General features: G+C 41.0%; 1 protein-coding gene across 1 annotated transcript in view; it reads right to left on the bottom strand.

Moving 5' to 3' along the window:
* The window catches only part of NUP42 (nucleoporin 42), a 513,730-nt gene that overhangs the window by 403,217 nt on the left and 91,917 nt on the right, over nt 1-18,596 (bottom strand). Inside the window, exon 2 of the mRNA XM_044065504.1 lies at nt 17,479-17,758. Coding sequence (XP_043921439.1) covers nt 17,479-17,758 — 280 coding nt within the window. The remainder of the gene's footprint in view (nt 1-17,478; nt 17,759-18,596) is intronic.

The raw sequence follows: 18,596 nt of genomic DNA, 5'->3' as shown, positions 1-18,596 counted from the left end.
TCCAGGCCCAGTGTGAAATACACAGCAACATGGACGCAACTGTATATATGTACCTAGTCTTATATAACTGCATGACAAAGAACTACTTGTATTATCTGCATGCCAAATAGATTCATAACGTTCCCTGATCTATTTCTCAAAGAGGGAGGATGTAGATCAGCGTGCATGTGCTGTATCTTTAAGAAGCTTATCAAGGACTGAACATGCACATACAAATACCGGACATGTGTTATTCCCTGTGCCATTTTTAGAGTGCAGCCAGAGAGTGAGCATGTATGATTGCAGTAGTTCATTTGTATACAACTTACTTAAGTTGAAGTCAGTAAACATCTACCATGATGTGTTTGTACATAATAAAGTTGCTTGAACAGAATCCATGAAGACTCTTCTATTGCGTCCAAAGTAGGACAGCGACAATGGTCATGGCTAAAACAGCACCAGAAATCATTTGAAGTTCTTAAGGAGAAAATTGCTACCCAACCAACATTAAGGTAATATGATGTCAAACCAGTAACTCTTTCCTGCAATGCCTCAAAATTGGTTTTAGGTGCAGTTATTCTTCAAGACTGCAGGCCAGAAGCCTACGCGTCTAGAACATTTACCCAGACTGAGATGCAGTACGCTCAAATTGAGAAGGAACTTTTGGCAAGTGTTTACATGTTCCAAGTTTCATGATTATATATCTGTGGTTGAGAGATCCAGACTGAAACTGATAATCAACCTTTGGTTACCATTTTAAAGAAGCCTATGCATTCAGCTCCAGCGAGATTACAAAGAATGATGCTTAAATTGCAAGAGTACAACTTCAAAATGATCTATATGAAAGGCAAACTTCTTTATCTACCTTATCCAGATTGCCCAGAAATACAACGGAACAGCTCGACGCAGAGAATTTTGCCTTTGATGTCATGAACTGCGTAAGTTTTCTACCAGAAGATTTGAGCTACAAGATTATGCAATGACTGATCCAGTTTTGCAAAAGCTCAAATCACTACATCAGTGTTGGATGGCAGCCAAAGCAATCGAGTGTACCACCTGATGTGCAACCTTACTTTCCTTACAGAGGAGTTGTTGGAAGATGGCATTATTTTCAAAGGTCTTAAAATTGTTATTCCTGCTTCCTTACAAGGATACATCCAGATTTTACATCATGGTCACCCAGGTTCCGAATCTACTAAGATAAGGGCGAGAGGACTTGTGTTTTGGTCTTCTCTAGTGACAAGACATTGATAGGAGTACTTTCTTCCTGTTCATTATGTAATAGTACTAAATCACATTTGCAAAAAGAGCCACTTCGGCTAAGTCAAATCCCTAAACTACCCTGGTTAATGGTAGCTACTGACATTCGTTTGAGTGGAACAATCAGCAATACTTAGTACTGGTAGGCTCTTATTCAAATTGGTTCGAGATCGATCTAATGCCTTATCTAACTTCTACTACAGTCATTACCAAGTTGAAACACCATTTCTCAGTCCATGGCAGTCCACAGAAATTAATCTCAGACAATGGTACCCAATTTACCAGTCAACTGTTTCGGAAATTTGAAAGAGTGGGACTTAGTACATGTTACTAGTAGTCCAGAGTATCCACAATCAAATGGACTTGCTGAACGTACAGTACAGGAGTACAAAGCAATTACTTGAGAAATCAAAGCATGATAATTCCGATGTTTTTTTGAATTTACTCAATCTCAGAAACATATCCTGTGACGATATACTTGGCTCAGCTGCTCAGAAACTTCTCTCCAGGCAAACCAGGGCAACATTGTCCATTGGTTCTAGTTTGAGGCCAGAGGCCTAAAACTAAAAAACAAAGCCATTAGAGCCCAGTTATCTAAAAAGCATTCTTTTCAAAAGTCCAGCTATGACAAATCGAGCAGATTTTTTTGTCCGTTGAAAGGAGGAGAGACAGGGAGGATATAAACAGTGAAAGGTTTCGACCGGATTGGTCAAGTGACGAGTATATGTGCAAAGCCAAGATACTATTTTGTTAAATCTAAGGGTGTGGAGTAGAGGAGAAATCGCAGAAATCTTCTTGTAGCAGAAGAGATATTGCAGCATTGTTTGTTCCTGTGATAAAGACCAACTCTCAGAGCAATCCAGATGATATGCCTGTTCCAGGACGTGTCCTGACTCCCGATACTGACTCCCGAAACTGTTCTGACAGATGGTCCTAAGGTTCCTAAGATTGAACAGTAAGCACAGACTATCCCAGCTGCTAAACCACATCCCAAATTTTATGTCACATGATATGGTCGCATTTCAAAGCCTAGTGTGAAATATACAGCAACTTGGGCATAGTTATATATGTGTACCTAGCTTTGTATAGTTGCATGACTGATGTGTTTATATAAAACAACAACAAAGCCGCTTGAACAAGAACCCACAATTTCCGCCCATTTCTTCCTGACCTGGTGAGCGACAACCCCCATTGTAGGTCCTCTAACAGATGTATCCACAACATCAAAGCTACATTTCTTAAGACTGCTTACTTGCCTGATGTTTGTCTCAGATCTTTACCCTTCATCTCCTCATTTGCTCCAACAGAGTCTGCCAATAAAAAAAGTATGAGAGACTGGCAGTTTAAAAACAGACCAGGGGATCTGCTGTGCACACTTTCTCCCAAATCTATCAAGGGCTGTCCTTGTCATTTGGAATTCCTGGTAGGAGCCAAAACTGCTCCCTTTCCAAGATCCAGGGACACCTCATTTGGATCAAGTAATTGGCTCCAGTACAGGTACTTGCAGGACTCCTCAACCCTATTAAACTGGTCACGTTTCCTGGGAGCAAGGGAAAGGGAAAGGGAGTCAGGCTCCATTAAATGCCTGAAGAAATATCCTAGTGGCCTAGGTTCAGGGAGACTCATGAAGACCTTATACCACTGCTGGACTTCAAAGTACTCCCTGGAATTCCATTGGGAAAAAAATAAAAAGACTATTTAATTTCTATCAAACGCATCTCCAAAGCAAATGTTATCTTGTGGGAGGCACAGGACAGGGTGTCAAAGTCCAGGATCTCAGTTGATGGGAACTGACCCAGATATGCCAGCTTATCAATCTCCGAGTCAGTGAAGTCAAATTCCAGCATAGGGGAATTCATCTAAAGCTCCAGACATCAATTCAGTTTCCAATTCAGGTCTCTTGGATCTGAGGTAAGTCATGAGGGCTACAGCCAGTTGAACCAAATCTGGGAGAAAAAAAAAAAAACATTTAAGGGGTTTGGCTACTTGCCCGGCTTAGGCAGAGGCAAGTCGGGCTGCATCTGTTTAGCTTTTGGTGCCTTGTGCCTACCACATTCAAATATGCCCACCTTCGAGGCCTCGAGTTGTGGGCAGGAATAGAAACCTCAATTTAGCAGCCAGAAATTACCTCACAAATATATGGATCCTGCCTTCCCCTTTCCATAAACAAAACGTACACCTTGGGTGTGTGAAGGATCCTAAGAAATGACAGTATAGGAGAACATACCAGAAAGTGAAGTTGCAGGCATCCGCGAAGAGTTTATGCAACAAGCTTTAGCCAAAGATATACCCGTGAAATACCACATAGGTGGCAGTATACTAAACACCGAAAGTGTGATAACAGACTTGGGGACAGAGGTGGACAGTGGTCTAATCTTCGATAACCGCATCGCCACAACAGTCAGGAAATCCTATATGGCACACCTCATCACCAAGGGCTTTTCATCCAGAAAAAAAGGAGGTAACTTGTCCCACTGTACTCATCCCTCATTAGACCCATTATAGAATACAACGCTCCATTTGGTACGTACCTCTCAAGACATTTGCAACAACTGGAAAGGCCGTAGAAATACCTCACTAAAAGAATCACAGGTCTAAAGCAGATGCCCTATGCGGACTGTCTAAAAAAGCTCCACCTATACTCTGTTACATATCATCTACTCAGTGGCGATCTCTGCCTAACATACAAGGCCATGTCAAACCCAGAGCTGTTGGACACGCTACACTTAAAGAAATTCCAATCCCTCAGACACACACACTCCAGGGATCTAAACCTTGTCATCACAATGAACAAAACATGCTGGAAGGATAGGTTCCTGACCCAGAGACTCCCCAGACTCTGGAATAGACTGCCCATACATGTCAAGCAGAGCGCCTCTTTGGCCCTCTTCAAAAGGAACCTTGATGATTGGATGGGAGATAGAAAATTCACCCCAGGGGTCATGTCAGTCGCCCTGCTAGACAGGGGTCCAGGGAAGTAAATACTGTGGGAAGAAATAGCCAGGGAATTGTTATGGCTAGGCTTGTATAGGCCCCTAGGGCAGATAACCTAGTATCAACCTATGAAATAGGCCTCCCTAATACAACATGCAGAGGACTCTACACTCATTCACATCTGATAACCTGGCTTTAACAGCCCACCAAAAGTCTACTACCCACCTCCCCACAAATCCCTTTCCCATGTAAAAAAAAATTAAAATCCTCTCCCAATAATACAACCACTGAAATCATTTCTCATAGCCAATTAGGAATGACAGCAGATGACAATATTTAGAGAAATTTTAAGCATCGTCATTCAAGTGTATCCATTAATCAATGTTTTCACATTACAGTTTAAATAAATTATACCAAGTTAGACAAACATCTATTACTTTTGAGGATTTCAACAATAATAATTTTACAAAGTTTTTAGAATACTTTGGAGCTTTTCTGCCTGGACCTCCACTGAAAAAATGGGCACCTACCAGTCCCACTTTCCCGATATTTATTTACTGACATTTGATTAAGAGAGAGAGCAGAGCAGACCACATTATGTACAGTCTCCAAATCTTGCCATTAGGTAACAGCAAACGTCTCTTCTTGCCTGGTGAACAGAAAATGTAGTTAGAAGAAGATAAGGTGGTTGAAGACAAAGTTCAGTAAAAAATCACAGCAAGTTGAAAGAGGATCCAGGTTCGCAGCCTTCCACCAGTAAATAAGACCAGGCAGAGAACATGTCACAGAAATCATTCCTACTGTTTCAAGGAAAATACAGGAAAGAAAGTAGTACAGGAACTGCTGACCAGATAACTACAAAATATTAATTTCATTATATTATGGTTAAGAATTTGAACTTTTGATGCATAAGAAACAATCCAGGGAGGTATGAATGATGTTGTCAGTGTTAAGTAGTAAAATAACTGAAGTATCACTCTCACTATTTAGCTGCGCAGAAAACAGATGGAAGACAAAGTGACTGTAAGAAAAATAGTTCTCATTTTTGAAAAGGTTTTCAGACGTACTGCATTTTATCTTTGTAAAATATAATAAAAGCATGGTAAGCATTGTAACAGTCTTGCGGGGGGGGGGGTCTTTGAGCGTTTGTTATGTAACATGGTAAGTAATTAGAAGCTTTTTGTTAAATGCATAACAAGCTGTCTGCCAGGACAGAAAAAGACCCAAAAGTGCCATGTAAAATAAAAGTCTGCATTACCTCAGCTGCTGAAAAGATTGATTTTTTTTAACCGCTGAGTTCATAGAAACTAGGTATTGAGAAGTTTCTGTAATTAGAGATGCAAACGGACATATTACTACATGCAGACTTAGCAAATGGGTCTAGGTTTCCTAGCTAAATAGCTTACAAAATGAGAGGAAGTTACGAAACTGAGCCTAACACTAACCTTAGAAGTACAATGCAACCACATAGGTTTCAGATCTCATTCCCTCCACTACAGCTCTTCTGAGTGTGTATGTTTAACTCCCAGTAGGTGTGGCTTCAGCCTTTAAAAAATGAAGTTATCACCTTACAGTTCTAACAAATACTAATTGACAGAGGTCATATATCAATACAGTTCTGTTTGCCATCATGTATGCTTCAAGATAAAATATTCTGATACCTTGTATGTAGCACGGTTTTGGAATTATTAATGCAAACATGAACAGGCAATATTTGACACCTAGAGGAGCAATAGGAGGTAACTGCAGAAACGCCTGGAGACGTCACTCGGCTGTAATGAGTGGTAGACATCAACCAGAAACAGAGAGAGCATTTCAAGTTAGACTTCTCAGTGGCTTCTCTGGAGAGATGACAATTCAAGTTCAGAACAGCAATATCATGGAGCTTACGGAGAATGAACATTAAAAAAAAAAAAGACAAACACACACAGGAAACTAATATCAAAAATGCAAACACTGCCCCAGTGGCTTCAGTTTAAGTGTTGCATTAACAGTTACAACAGCAGTTTACTAGTTGAAAGATAATCATGACATAATAAACTAGCATTTCACTAAAATGTATGCAAAGTATTTCTCTACTAGAGAGAGAAATAAATAGAGATATAGCCAGAAACAGGGAGGCATTAGTTTCAGAATAACCACAGGCAAAAACCATGCACTGCAGAATGAATAACCTCAGCTTTTGTACAAGTAAAGACTGGCTGAACTTCCACAGAAATGGAACATCAGGCCCTAATTGGAAGTGTTATGCTTTTTCCTTTTGCTTTTCAGTTGTACCTAGTTCTGTGCAATTTGTTTGTTAGGCAGCAAAATGAGTGTGTGCGTGTTTTATGAATTACAATATTTGAAAAACTACAATATTTGAAGAAAAAAAAGTAATGCGAGTTCTAAGAGAGATAAGTTATCAATATATAAATATATAAAAGATGTACCTGCCAACAGTAAATGCATCGATATAAAACTGCCAAATGGAATAGTATGTGTAAAAACTATAATGCACTATTAATGACGACAGTGTTTTCTTGTTAGACAAGTTCATAAGGTCGTAGAAGATTACTAGGCTAACGGCCCTATAGCAATTACAAGCCTAGCCATATTTATCCCAAGTTGCCCCAATTGTCTGTGGATAGGTGACTGAAGTTTGTAGAGGTAAGGGTCTATGGTACTTCATATACTTTCTCTGTCCATGAAATACACAGGCTCCACCCCAGGAGTGAATCTGCATCACCCATCCATTTATCTAGGTTGTATTTGAAGAGGGTCAGGGAAGGACTCTGTTTCATGGGAATTGGAAGCTTGTTCCAAAGAAGTGTCAGTCTCTGGGAGATGCATCATTCTCTCCAGCATGACCTGTTCATGTAAAAGGCAAGGTTAAGATCCCTGGAGTGAGTGACCATCATGCAGTTTGATTTACAAATGTGTAGTATTTCCATCAGGGCTAGGTCACAAACTGCCCTGTAAGCCAGGCACAGGTCACACCTTAGCAACTGGTAGGAGACAGAATACTAACAGGGCTTTCAGTTGTTCCGCGTAAGACATGTTTTGTGCAACCTGCAAGTTCTTGGTTAGAAACATCTGTTGCCTTTCAATTGTTGCAGGTGTCTGGTGAGGTACATACAAAGAGAGCACTGTATTCAACTATTGGTCTGATGAGGGCCAAGTATAATGGTACTACAACATCCTTAGATCTAGATGTGATGCCTTTACTTATAAGATGTGCCACATAGGATTACCTTATTACTGTGGCTGCATGGTGGTCGAAGGATTACCTTATGACTGTGGCAGCATGGTGGTCGAAGTTCGTGTTGCTATCAACCTGAGCACCCACATCATGTACCATAGGGTCTACAGTTAGGGGGATGCTGCCTATATTGTAATTAGCAGGGATGTTAGCTTTCCCAAAGGGAATAAGAATGCATTTTTTGCATTTAGCTTTAATTCTGTGGGTTTGGCACCAGTCATTTATCTGCGTTAATGCTATCTGCAGTATATGAACATCACTGGGGGGACTAAATGATTGGTCCCAATTTGCAATCATCAGCTAACTTGGTCAGCCACAGGCCGTTCCAGTTTGCCTGAAATTCTGTAAAATAAATTCTGATCAATAAGGGGCCCAGCACAGAACCCTGTGGTATGCTACTGGTGACTGGTCTTTTGCTAGAGGCAAAGTCACCTACTTTGACCGTATGTGTCCTGTTGGTGAGCCAGTTGACTACCCATCTGGTAATGTAGGGGTTAACTCCCAAATGGGAGAGTTCCTCCATAATACCTGGGTGGGGGAAATGTGTCAAATGCCTTGGCTAGGTCAAGATAGGCAACATGTACGGTCTTTCCCTCATTTAGGGCCTTGGTGATCTTCTTGAAGTCAACTATGTTTAACAGGTATGTGCAACGTTTAATGAATGCGAATTGGGCTGGATCCAGACTTTGGCGATTACCTATGCCTTTGTTAAGAAGTGCAATGATGATGCTTTCCATCGTTTTGCAGATGAGGCTAGTCAACCCTATGAGCCAATAATTTCTAGGGTCAGCTGATGGTCCCCCTTTGTGCAGAAGAATTACTGTTGCTGTCCTCCATTCTGCTGGAACACAACCAGTTCACAGGCTGTGGTTAAACAAGGATCCAAGTGGGTCTTCTAAATCTTGTTTTAAGTTGTTTAAAAGGAACCTGGGATGTTGTCTGGTCCCTCTGGTGCCATGTTTTTGGCCTTCGAGAGTGCCGAGATGACCTGCTCTCTTGGGATAAAAGAATGAGGAATGGTGACAGGTATACTTTGAGGATGACTGGAGGGGACAGGGGGTGAAGTTTGTTCCAAATCTGTCAGCCAACAGGTTGGCTATTATATCCAGTTGAGTATGGGTGGTGCCATCCACAACCAATTCAGCACATACTGTAACTATTTCTCTCACAAAGTATTTGTTCATTTAAGGAGTAAACGGTTGTCAGAATACATAAGAATTGCTACAGTGCCTCAGGATGCCCATGTTTATCAGGCTGACCACAGAGATGATGGGGAACTGCCTGTCCACAACAGCAGGTTCTTACTGTAGGCTTTATTAGGGAAGGGAATGGGTTAATATGACAGGACTGTGCTGGCAGCACCAAGACTACAAGAGGGACCTTTACTTTTTGTGTAGCTAATGGTGATCAATAAGGCAATGCTGCTCAGTGCGCAACTGAGTTGCTCCTAGAGCACCAGAGAAGCTTGGAAGGGCTTCACTGACTGTTTAGGGAAAAACTGAGCTTCTCGGCTTTTATGTCTATACAGAGCACTGCTAACCACCACTCAAACAAGCAAAGAGAAACACCTTTTAAGCCAATTAACAATTCAGAAAGCAAACGATAAGCCCTTCACCAGCAATCCCAAACTTAAACAGGTTAGATCAGCACACTTCTGCCACAAGGGTGCAGAAAACACCTTCTTAATGTAGAATAGCTGGTTTAGAGACCAAGTGTAACAAGACCAGAGAAACTACCTACAGCTAAGAGATACAATGTAATACAGTGCAATTAGCTACTTAAAGCAACAGTAGAGAGTACAGTTTATAGTTTGCTATAAAGTGCAAAGATAACAGTACTAACAATATAATCATGAAATGAAAATGGTCTCATCAGGACAGATAAATGGTGAAGGATAATGACCTGCATTAAAATATGCAGTGTGCAAGTAGCAAAGCTACAGGAGATGCACTTGAGCAGGAATGAATATGACAACTTGATGATGCAAACGTTTCAGAGCAGACACTCAGCAGATTATCAAGGCAAAGGAAGAGGAGAGCAATTATACTGCGAGGGACAGGGCTTACAATAATGATAAAAAAGAAAAGACTTTAAAAGTAGACTTGTGACAGTGAAGAGTTATTGGCATATGTTTGTATACCCTCCCCCCCCTAATAAAAGATGCTCAAGCCAAGAAGGACCGGAGGGAAAATTTTCAACAAGTGACTGGAACAGTCATTTTTTTTCTGATAGTCATCACAGAAAGCAGAAAGAGCTGTACTAAAACTCACAGGCCCTATGATAAAAAGGATAACTAGAGATCCCAAAAAGAGATAATGAAGATGTTCTGGAAACATTACTTACATTTGGGCTGAAGAATAGGAAAGTCAAGATAAAAAGCGCAACAGAAAATATTTCTGGAAGATCTAGATTTGCCAATGTTAGAGGAAGAAGAGGTTCAATTATTGATAGTCAGGACAGCTGCCAAAGACATAACTGACATATTTTAAACACAGGGAAATCCCCAGGAGTAAATGTCACTTCTATAAAAATTTAAAAACTTGGAGAAACTTCATAAAAGCTTGGCATTGTTTAATAATGTGCTGAAAGGCAGGATGTGTTGACATCCTGAAGGAAAGCAGTGGTAGCAGTACTGCTAAGAGAGGAAAAAACCCACAGACTAGGCATCATATAGACCAATTTCGATTTTAAATCATGATCATAATCAAAAACAATGTGTGCGCGCCACATCAAAGAGAATAATAAAACTGCTACCAAAAATCAATAGAAGTTGACCAATATGTCTATGAGGAATGGATAAACACATTTGACAACATTAATAGAATAAAAGTAATTCAGAAGGAAATCAGAACAAAAACTATTACAGAGAAAACATTCAAACAGGGTTTATTTGAATTGTGTGTGAAGAGCAATGGTTGCATCTGCATTTCCCAATAAAATATTAAGAGTTAAATCAGGATAAGATACGAAGGACCAGAGGACAGAATAAAGGTGAGGGGGACACCATCAGGCAAATTGAGTTCGAGTAGGGGAAACAAGGCAGGAATTTCCTCTTTCCTTTTCATGGTTTGCCTTGTACTTGAAACTTTTAACAAGAAAAGCAAGGGACTTGCAAATCCACAAATACAAATGTGGTAATCACGAAAAACAGCATGATTTGGAGATAGTACACTGTACTTGGACATACCCAGAACAGGGTATTCCAGTGCCTTGAAATAGATATGTTCAGTATGCAAAATGATGATAAAATGAAGGAAATAGTGGCAAATAACATGCCTGCATGGACAGTATTCATGTTTATGGGCATGTGACAAATTGATAATACCTGGGATTTGAGTTAAAAGAAAACCCAGACATGGCAGCTAAAGATGTGGGGGGAGACAAGTAGAAGACAATCAATGAAGAGACCTGAAGGTTACAATCGTGGAGATGGATAACACAATACAAGCCAGGAAAATGTGTACAGTTCTTTGGTATATATGAAGATCAGGCATATTCTTTACTAGCCAGATGAAATGTTGTGGATGACCACTGGTAAGGAAGTAAGAGAGTACATTTGGGATGGAAAAGGGAAATAGCTTACGGGATAAGCTGCTTCTCATTTGGAGCAAGGGAGATCAATGCTACTAGATTTGAAGAGGAATTTTAAAGCCACAAAACAGAGGTTTGCATACATAAATTGAGAGATGCAGATCAAAGTGGAAAAAGATGACAGCATAAGGGGAAGGTAGGTGGTATAAAAAACATTAGTATTTCAGATGTAAGGCATTATGAAAGATAACAACCACACAGAATATTACATCTTGTGGCAGCTATAAAGTGTCAGAAAAAAATTATGAAGACAAAAGTTGTACAAAACTGAAGTACAGATTCAAACTAAGACAGCACAGTATTAAACAGATAACTAATTTTTCATATTTCCAGCCAAGGAACTGGGAACAGAGGCATTACAAGGAAAAAAGTAAATTGGGAAGTTAAGCAAGTATTTGATTTGAAGGTTAGGGAATGTATGCCATACCAGAGTTTGATAAGAGTATAGACAAACAGGGCAGAAGAGAGGAATAAGAAAAGATTCATGGGGTACCATGATAGTGCAGCTGTCCTGAACTTTTTTTTTTTTTTTTTTTTTAAAAACATTGAGTAGGCTTTCACAGAATCTCCCCTGCAAGTGGAGAGTGGGTAACAAAGATGTGAAGAGAAGGAGAGAGAAGAAAAGTACAGTTTTGTACCTACCATAAATGTAGATGTTCGAGGATCCACATTGCTGCAGTCCTAACTATTGGGTAGTCCGCTGTCCAGTCGGCCCGAATACCAAAGTATATGGCTGACGTCGGTCAGGCGCATTAGACTGGCGTCAGTGCGTCAGGGTACTAATGCGCATGACCGACGTCATATCCTCAGTCTTTTCTTGCCCCAGATGTCAGAAGACCCTGAAAAGATAAGGCCAAAACCAAAAACTCCCAACATACCTGCACCAAAAATATGTACAATATATACAAAATTAACAGAATATAACCTCACCTACACAACCACCCCTAAACACAGAGGGGAAGGAGGGAGGGTAAATTGGACTGCAGCAATGTGGATCCTCGAACATCTACATTTATGGTAGGTACAAAACTGTACTATGTTCTTCATTCCACATTGCTGCAGTCCTAACTATTGGGTAGAATCCCAAAGCAGAGGTAAGGGAGGCTGGCAAATCATAAGGAAGCAGGAACTGACAACATGCCTTGCAAAATAGCTGTGGCAAAACCAGCCCTAGACTTAGAGTAGAGAGGAAGGTGATAATGCTTAGAGAAAGTATGCACTGAACTCCAAGTAGCTGCCTCCAAAATATCCTTAGTTGCCACCCCCCTTAGAAATGCTGTTGAAGTGGCAGTAGCCCTAGTGGAATGAGGCCTAATCCCAGCTGGAATCTCCTTGCCATGATGGGAATAACAAAATGCAATGCAAAACCCAATCCACCTAGAAATAGTTTGTTTTGACACAGGCTTGCCCTGCGAACCCAAAGCAAAAGAAACAAACAACTGCTGAGACTGCCTAAAATCCTTAGTCCTGCTCAAATAATAACGCAACTGCCTGTGTACATCTAAAGTGTGCAAAATCTTTTCCCCTTTATTTTGAGGATCTGCAAAAAAAGTAGGCAAATGAATAGTTTGGTTTAAAGCCACACTACAAACCACCTTAGGCATAAAGGAAGGATTAGTACGTAAAGATACCCTATCCTTATGAAAAATCAAAAAAGGCTCTACTGCCATAAGGGCCTGCAACTCAGAAACCCTTCTTGCAGAAGTAATGGCCAACAAAAAAGCAGTCTTCCATGACAAGTATTTCAATTCAGCAGTAGCCGCGAGCTCAAAGGTTGTAGAGTAAGTTTCTCCAACACAAAATTGAGATCCCAAGCAGGAGTAGGAGCTCTACGTGGGGGTCTTATATTCTTTGCCCCTCTAAGAGATTGCTTGAACAAAGGATGCGAAAACAATGGTGGGTCACAATCATAGTGAGCTGAAATTGCTGCAGCATGAATCTTAATGGAAGAGAAAGACAAACCTTTGTCCAATAACTCAGTAAGATATTGAAGAGCCACACTCAAATTAGGCTCAGAAATCTCCAAATTGTTTGCTGCACTCCAAAATAAAAATCTCTTCCATTTTTCTGCGTACACTTTCCTTGTACTAGGTCTTCTGGCTTCCATAATCACATTTAAAACTTGTTGAGGAAGTTGAGACCTGCTGTCTTTCAGAACAGAATATGCCAGGCTGTTAGATGAAGAGAGTGAAGCTTGACACTGAGCAGGTGACCGTCCCTCTGAGACAACAGGTGTGGAATCAAGGGTAAAGGCCATGGAGGCTTCCTTACCAGACTCCTCAGTAATGGGTACCAGTGCTGCCGAGGCCAATCTGGAGCTATTAAAATCATCCTTGGCTTGTCTTGTCTGACCTTTAGAAGTACCTTTGGGAGAAGAGGCAGAGGTGGAAAAGCATACACATGAAGATTTTTCCAACTGAAAGAAAGAGCATCCACTTTCCAAGCTGTGTGATGAAACCTCTTTGTGCAAAACTTTGGCAGCTGGTGGTTTAGTGGAGAAGCGAACAGATCTATGTCTGGAGTTCCCCATGACACTGTCAATTTTGAAATACATGAAGATCCAGTTTCCACTCGTGGGGATCTATGATTTGTCTGCTTAACACATCTGCTAAGGAGTTCTGTGCTCTCGGCAGAAACCTTGCCTGAAGAGTTAGTTGCAAGCTGAGCGCAGTCTCCCATAAAATCATTGCTTGCCTGCACAATGGGTAAGAATGTGTTCCCCTTGTTTGTTGATGTACCACATGACAGTTGTGTTGTCTGTTAGAATCAACACCTGCCCTGGAAGAAGTAACTCCTTGAAAGCCATTAATGCAAACTGGACTGCTAACATCTCTTTCATGTTGATATGTAGATGCTGTAGTCTGGCAGGCCACTTGTCTTGTATCCACTTTCCATTTAGATGAGCTCCCCAAGCAATGTCTGAGGCATCTGTCGTTAGAATCTGACTCGCCTCTGGCCGGGTCACAGAGAGTCCCTTGTTTAGGTGACATTCCTGAGCCCACCACAAAAATTCCTTTTGAATGCAAGGTATTATTTGAATGACAGTGTCCAAATCCTGGCAGTGCTGTGTCCATACATTTTGAGATACCATTGCAGCTTCCTCATATGCAGTTTGGCATTGGGAAGCACCAGAATACAAGATGCCATGAACCCTAAGGCTTGAAGGACTGTCCTTGCAGTCAGCCCGGACTGAAGAGATAGTTGATGGAAGTAACTGGAAAGATTCTTTTGTTTGTCCGGGGTTAAAAAGGCCATCTGGGCTGCTGTATTCAGTCTCACACCCAGAAAGCACATGTCTTGAGAGGGTACTAGACTGGACTTTATTTCGTTCACAGAATACCCTAGGCATCTTAGCACTGCTATGACATAATCCAAATGCTGTAGAAGGTCTTCCTTTTCTTGAGCTAGAATCAGGCAGTCGTCCAAGTAAGGATAGATTTGAATTCCTTTTAGCCTGAAGTAAGCTATCACTGGAGCCAGAACCTTTGTGAATACTCTGGGCGCAGTGGATAAGCCAAAGGGCAATGCAGAGAACTGATAATGAGAATTTCCAGCTCGAAAACGCAGATACTTCCTGCAACTTAGTCTTATAGGCACATGAAGGTAAGCTTCCTTGAGATCTAAAGTTACCATCCAGTGATCTTTGCCCAGTAGAGGTAAAAGCTGTTGTAACGTCAACATTTTGAACTTGGGAATGTCCAGATAAGTGTTGAGGATAGAGAAATCCAAAATTGGTCTCCACGTGTTCCCCTTCTTCGGTACTAGGAACAGGCGAGAATAAAATCCTAGGCCCCTTTCTGGCACAGGAACTGGCTGAATGGCCCCTATTTGGAGCAACAGAGAAATTTGCTTGTGAGCCTCTTTTTCTTTGTAGAGGAGGAATGTCTGGCATGCCTTTGAAAGGAGGCAAGGTATGGAAATAAAACCTGTAACCGTGGTGAATGATATCCAGAACCCATCAGTCTTGGGTAATTAAATCCCAATTTTCTTTGAAAAGAGACAGCCTTCCTCCCAAAGGTGCTGCCAGGCGAGAATGTACTGGCAGCTGAAAAGGCAGGTCATTGGGTCTGCTTACGAAAGGACTGACCCCTGCCCTCACCAGAAGTCTGAGCAGGGGAACTCCTGTCCTAGGCCTAAAAGAACCTTGAGCTCTGCCCCTACCACGTCTAGACCTACCCCTAGACTGGGAATCATAAGCAGGATAAGTCCATCCCTTAGTAGGCCAATTTCTACTAAACTTCGGAGGCTGCACCTGCAAAAAATCCTTAACAGTTTGCATAGACTTAGCCTTGTCCTCCATTTTCTTTAAAACTGCTTCCACAGGCGAACCAAACAACACATCAGACTGCAAAGGAGCATCCAAAATCCTTGTTTTAACATGCTCAGCTAAATTCTGATCTCTCAACCAGGCATGCCTACGAAGAACAGAACCAGTGGCAGCCACCCTCGAGGAGGCCTGCCCAGCATCAAAACCACACTGCAAGGGATGTTTACCCACCTGTTCAGACACATGAACTAAATCCTGCAACTCTTTACACTCAATACCTTCTGCCAGAGCATCCACCTTAGATTTCAATTGTGAAAGGAGGTAATTCTGATATTTTAACATGTGAAACTGACAATTCAACGCCCTCATGGCTAAAGTGGAAGAAGTATACACTTTCTTTCCCCATCTATCCAAAGCCCTTGCCTCTTTATCAGGAGGAACAGGATTTTTAACAACAGAGGCCTTCACACCTTTAGGCCCCTGAGAGACAGTTTCCGGGTCTGCCCTAGGACTCTTAAAAAGATACTTATGAGCTTCAGGCACCCTATAGTACCTATCCGGTTTAACTGGGGCAGGAGGCAAAGAATCAGGATTCAGGGAAGCCTCTGCAAAAACATCTTCCACCACATTCAGAACAGGAGGTATAGCTAAAGGCCTATGCTGGGGTAAAAACAAGAATTCCCTAAGCCTCTTCCTGGAATCAGAGAAATCTTGACCTTCCCATTTAAAATGCTCCCTCATGGAATGCAGAGTCTCTGAAAATGAAAAATCCTCAGGAGGAGAAGCTGAAGGAGTAGAATCATCAACATCAGAATCAGAATAAGGAGGATACTCCTGCAAGTCTTCAGCCGAAGACTCCGAAGCCTCTGAACAGTGCTCAAAACTCTCAAACTCAGGGTCCACCCTAGGCCTCTTATCAGGAGGGGGCATAGAACCTCTAATCATAGTAATCAAATCCTCTGCCATTTTAAGCATATGTTTCTTAGGCAAAGACCCTGAAACACTAGGAGAAACCCCCACTGAAGCTAAACTTGGCCTGCCTCTCAAAGAAGCCTGGGAAACAGAAGGGGAGGCTCTAACCACCTTAGGAAGAGAGGGAAGAACAGCCACCTGAGAAGCCCCCTCAGCCTGGCCTACTTCCTGCGAGGATACATCCTGTAACAGTAAAGTCTCTCCCTGAGACTCCAAAGAAACACCTGGCAAAACCTCCGGCTCCACTGAGCCTTCTAAAGATCCGACGTCTGGGACTGTCGGTTCTTCCACTCTAGGCTTTGCTGCTTTGTCCTTGCGCTTTTTGGCCGAAGCGGGCGTCGGAGCCTCCGACGGCATTTTATAATTACAACGAAGTGCCAAAACTTAGCAAGGCTTTAAGTTTAATGCTACTGGCAGTAAAAAAGGACAAACAAGAAAATGGAAATCAAGGACTACATACTGAACAGTCCCGTCCACTGGTCCAAGCTACGTCTGAACAGGGTTAGGAACGAACTCTGCTTCACTTGGCTGGGAACAATGTTCTACAGAGGGGGAACAATGTCCTACAGAGGGGGAACAATGTTCTACAGAAGGGGTAGAATGTCAGAAGCAACTCTCACAATGCTTTGAAAATATCTGCAGTTGGACCAGTTACCATATAGTTGTTCTAGTGTGGAAAAATTCTACCACCCTGCAGTGTCTAGTTCAATGCAACAAAAGGACAAGGAATATAATAAAGCACTTGAAGCAAAGTGATTGATGATTACCTGCAGGAGGAAATGGCAAGTGTAAAGAGGTGTGAATGAGAGAGACACTACATTGTAAGAAAAAGAACTTGCTTCAGGCAGCTATAATTCATTAACTAGCCAATGTACATATCTGTGTGAAGAGAGGTAGAGGAGGGCAGCAAAAACAGGAAGCACCAAAAGAACCAAGTGTAATAAGAATATTTCTGGTATTGCACGTTAGTAGTATACATGTTCAAAATAAAACCTTTGCAACAAAGCTCTGGGACACTTCTTCAGAAAAGTGCACGCTACTGCTAAATAAAGAAAAAATACAGCATATATACAGACAATATCCTAACAAGCATTTGAAGATTGTACTCTCCCACTCAAGCGCAACTCTCATTTCAAGTACAAAATACTCTGCAAATCATGTGAAAAGATACACTACCACATCAAAACTGCCTAATTTGCAAAAATGATTTTATCTTGCAGTGCAATGAACTTACAGAAGTTTTTCATCATCATCTTGGCTTTTACCAGCACTCTGACTGGAATTCAAGGCCGAGAATCTATTAAGAGAAAAACTAAAACTGGATGTATCATTTTTCTGGAAGCCTTTTTTCTCGACATCTTGCTGCTTGGATGAAAAATAGGAACCAGAGTTGCTCTTATCATCTCGGTCTCTGCTCCAATAAAACTGCTTGGAATAGTTGGATGCCTGTGGGGCACTGTACTGAGGGTATCGATAAGACCAAGAGCCATATCCTCCTTGGCTGCCACTAAAACCTAACAAGAAAGATGAAACAAAATTACAGTTTACTGCCTGCTCTTCTTACAAGGATTAGAACCTTTTTTTTTTTTTTTTTTAGCAAATGCTAGTTTTCAAAGACAAGACATGGTTCTTACAGTGCAAACGAAAGAAGGCAATTTTCTGCAGTCTAAATTAAATTACTTTACAGTCTTAAACATCTTTAAACTTTTTTTTTTGCTTCCATCTAGAAATGCTGAAAAGAGGCAACAGCCATGAGTGATGAGACATTTTACAATCTCATAAATCAAGGAATGTACAGCTCCAAACAACTCCATGAAAGTATAGAACATTAGGGAAGACAGAAGGAAGGACAGAACACTACCTTTCTGTGTAAACGACTCTGAAAACATAAAAAGGTCAAATCCCTATATGCAATCATGAAGGCTGCACATTATATAGGCATTTTTTTCTAAGTTAAAAATAGCTATAACAGTACGGCTAACATTATGCAACAAGGATTAGCTGGATAATATCTTCAGACATCAATACTAATAAATCAATCTGGACTACATTTCCAGTGACTGCATTATTCTGAGAACAGCACAAAAACACACTAAAACTGGTAATACAAAAGAACATGTTCAGTGCTTTACAAAGTTATCAAGCTGCACAGGAGGACCACCAGGGTGTACACCAAATATGCCTAACAGAACACGGAGACTTACTTCATGCTGCAGGAACTTTGTGTGTATATGTAGATTTTATATATATATATATATATATATATATATATATATATATATATATATATATATATATATATATATATATATATATATATATATATATATATATATTTATATACACATGTAT

The sequence above is a fragment of the Protopterus annectens genome, chromosome 3.part0 (genome assembly GCF_019279795.1).
Source record: "Protopterus annectens isolate FY-2018-M chromosome 3.part0, PAN1.0, whole genome shotgun sequence".
Taxonomy (NCBI): Eukaryota; Metazoa; Chordata; order Ceratodontiformes; family Protopteridae; genus Protopterus; species Protopterus annectens.
This window is presented reverse-complemented; position numbering and strand designations above follow the sequence as displayed.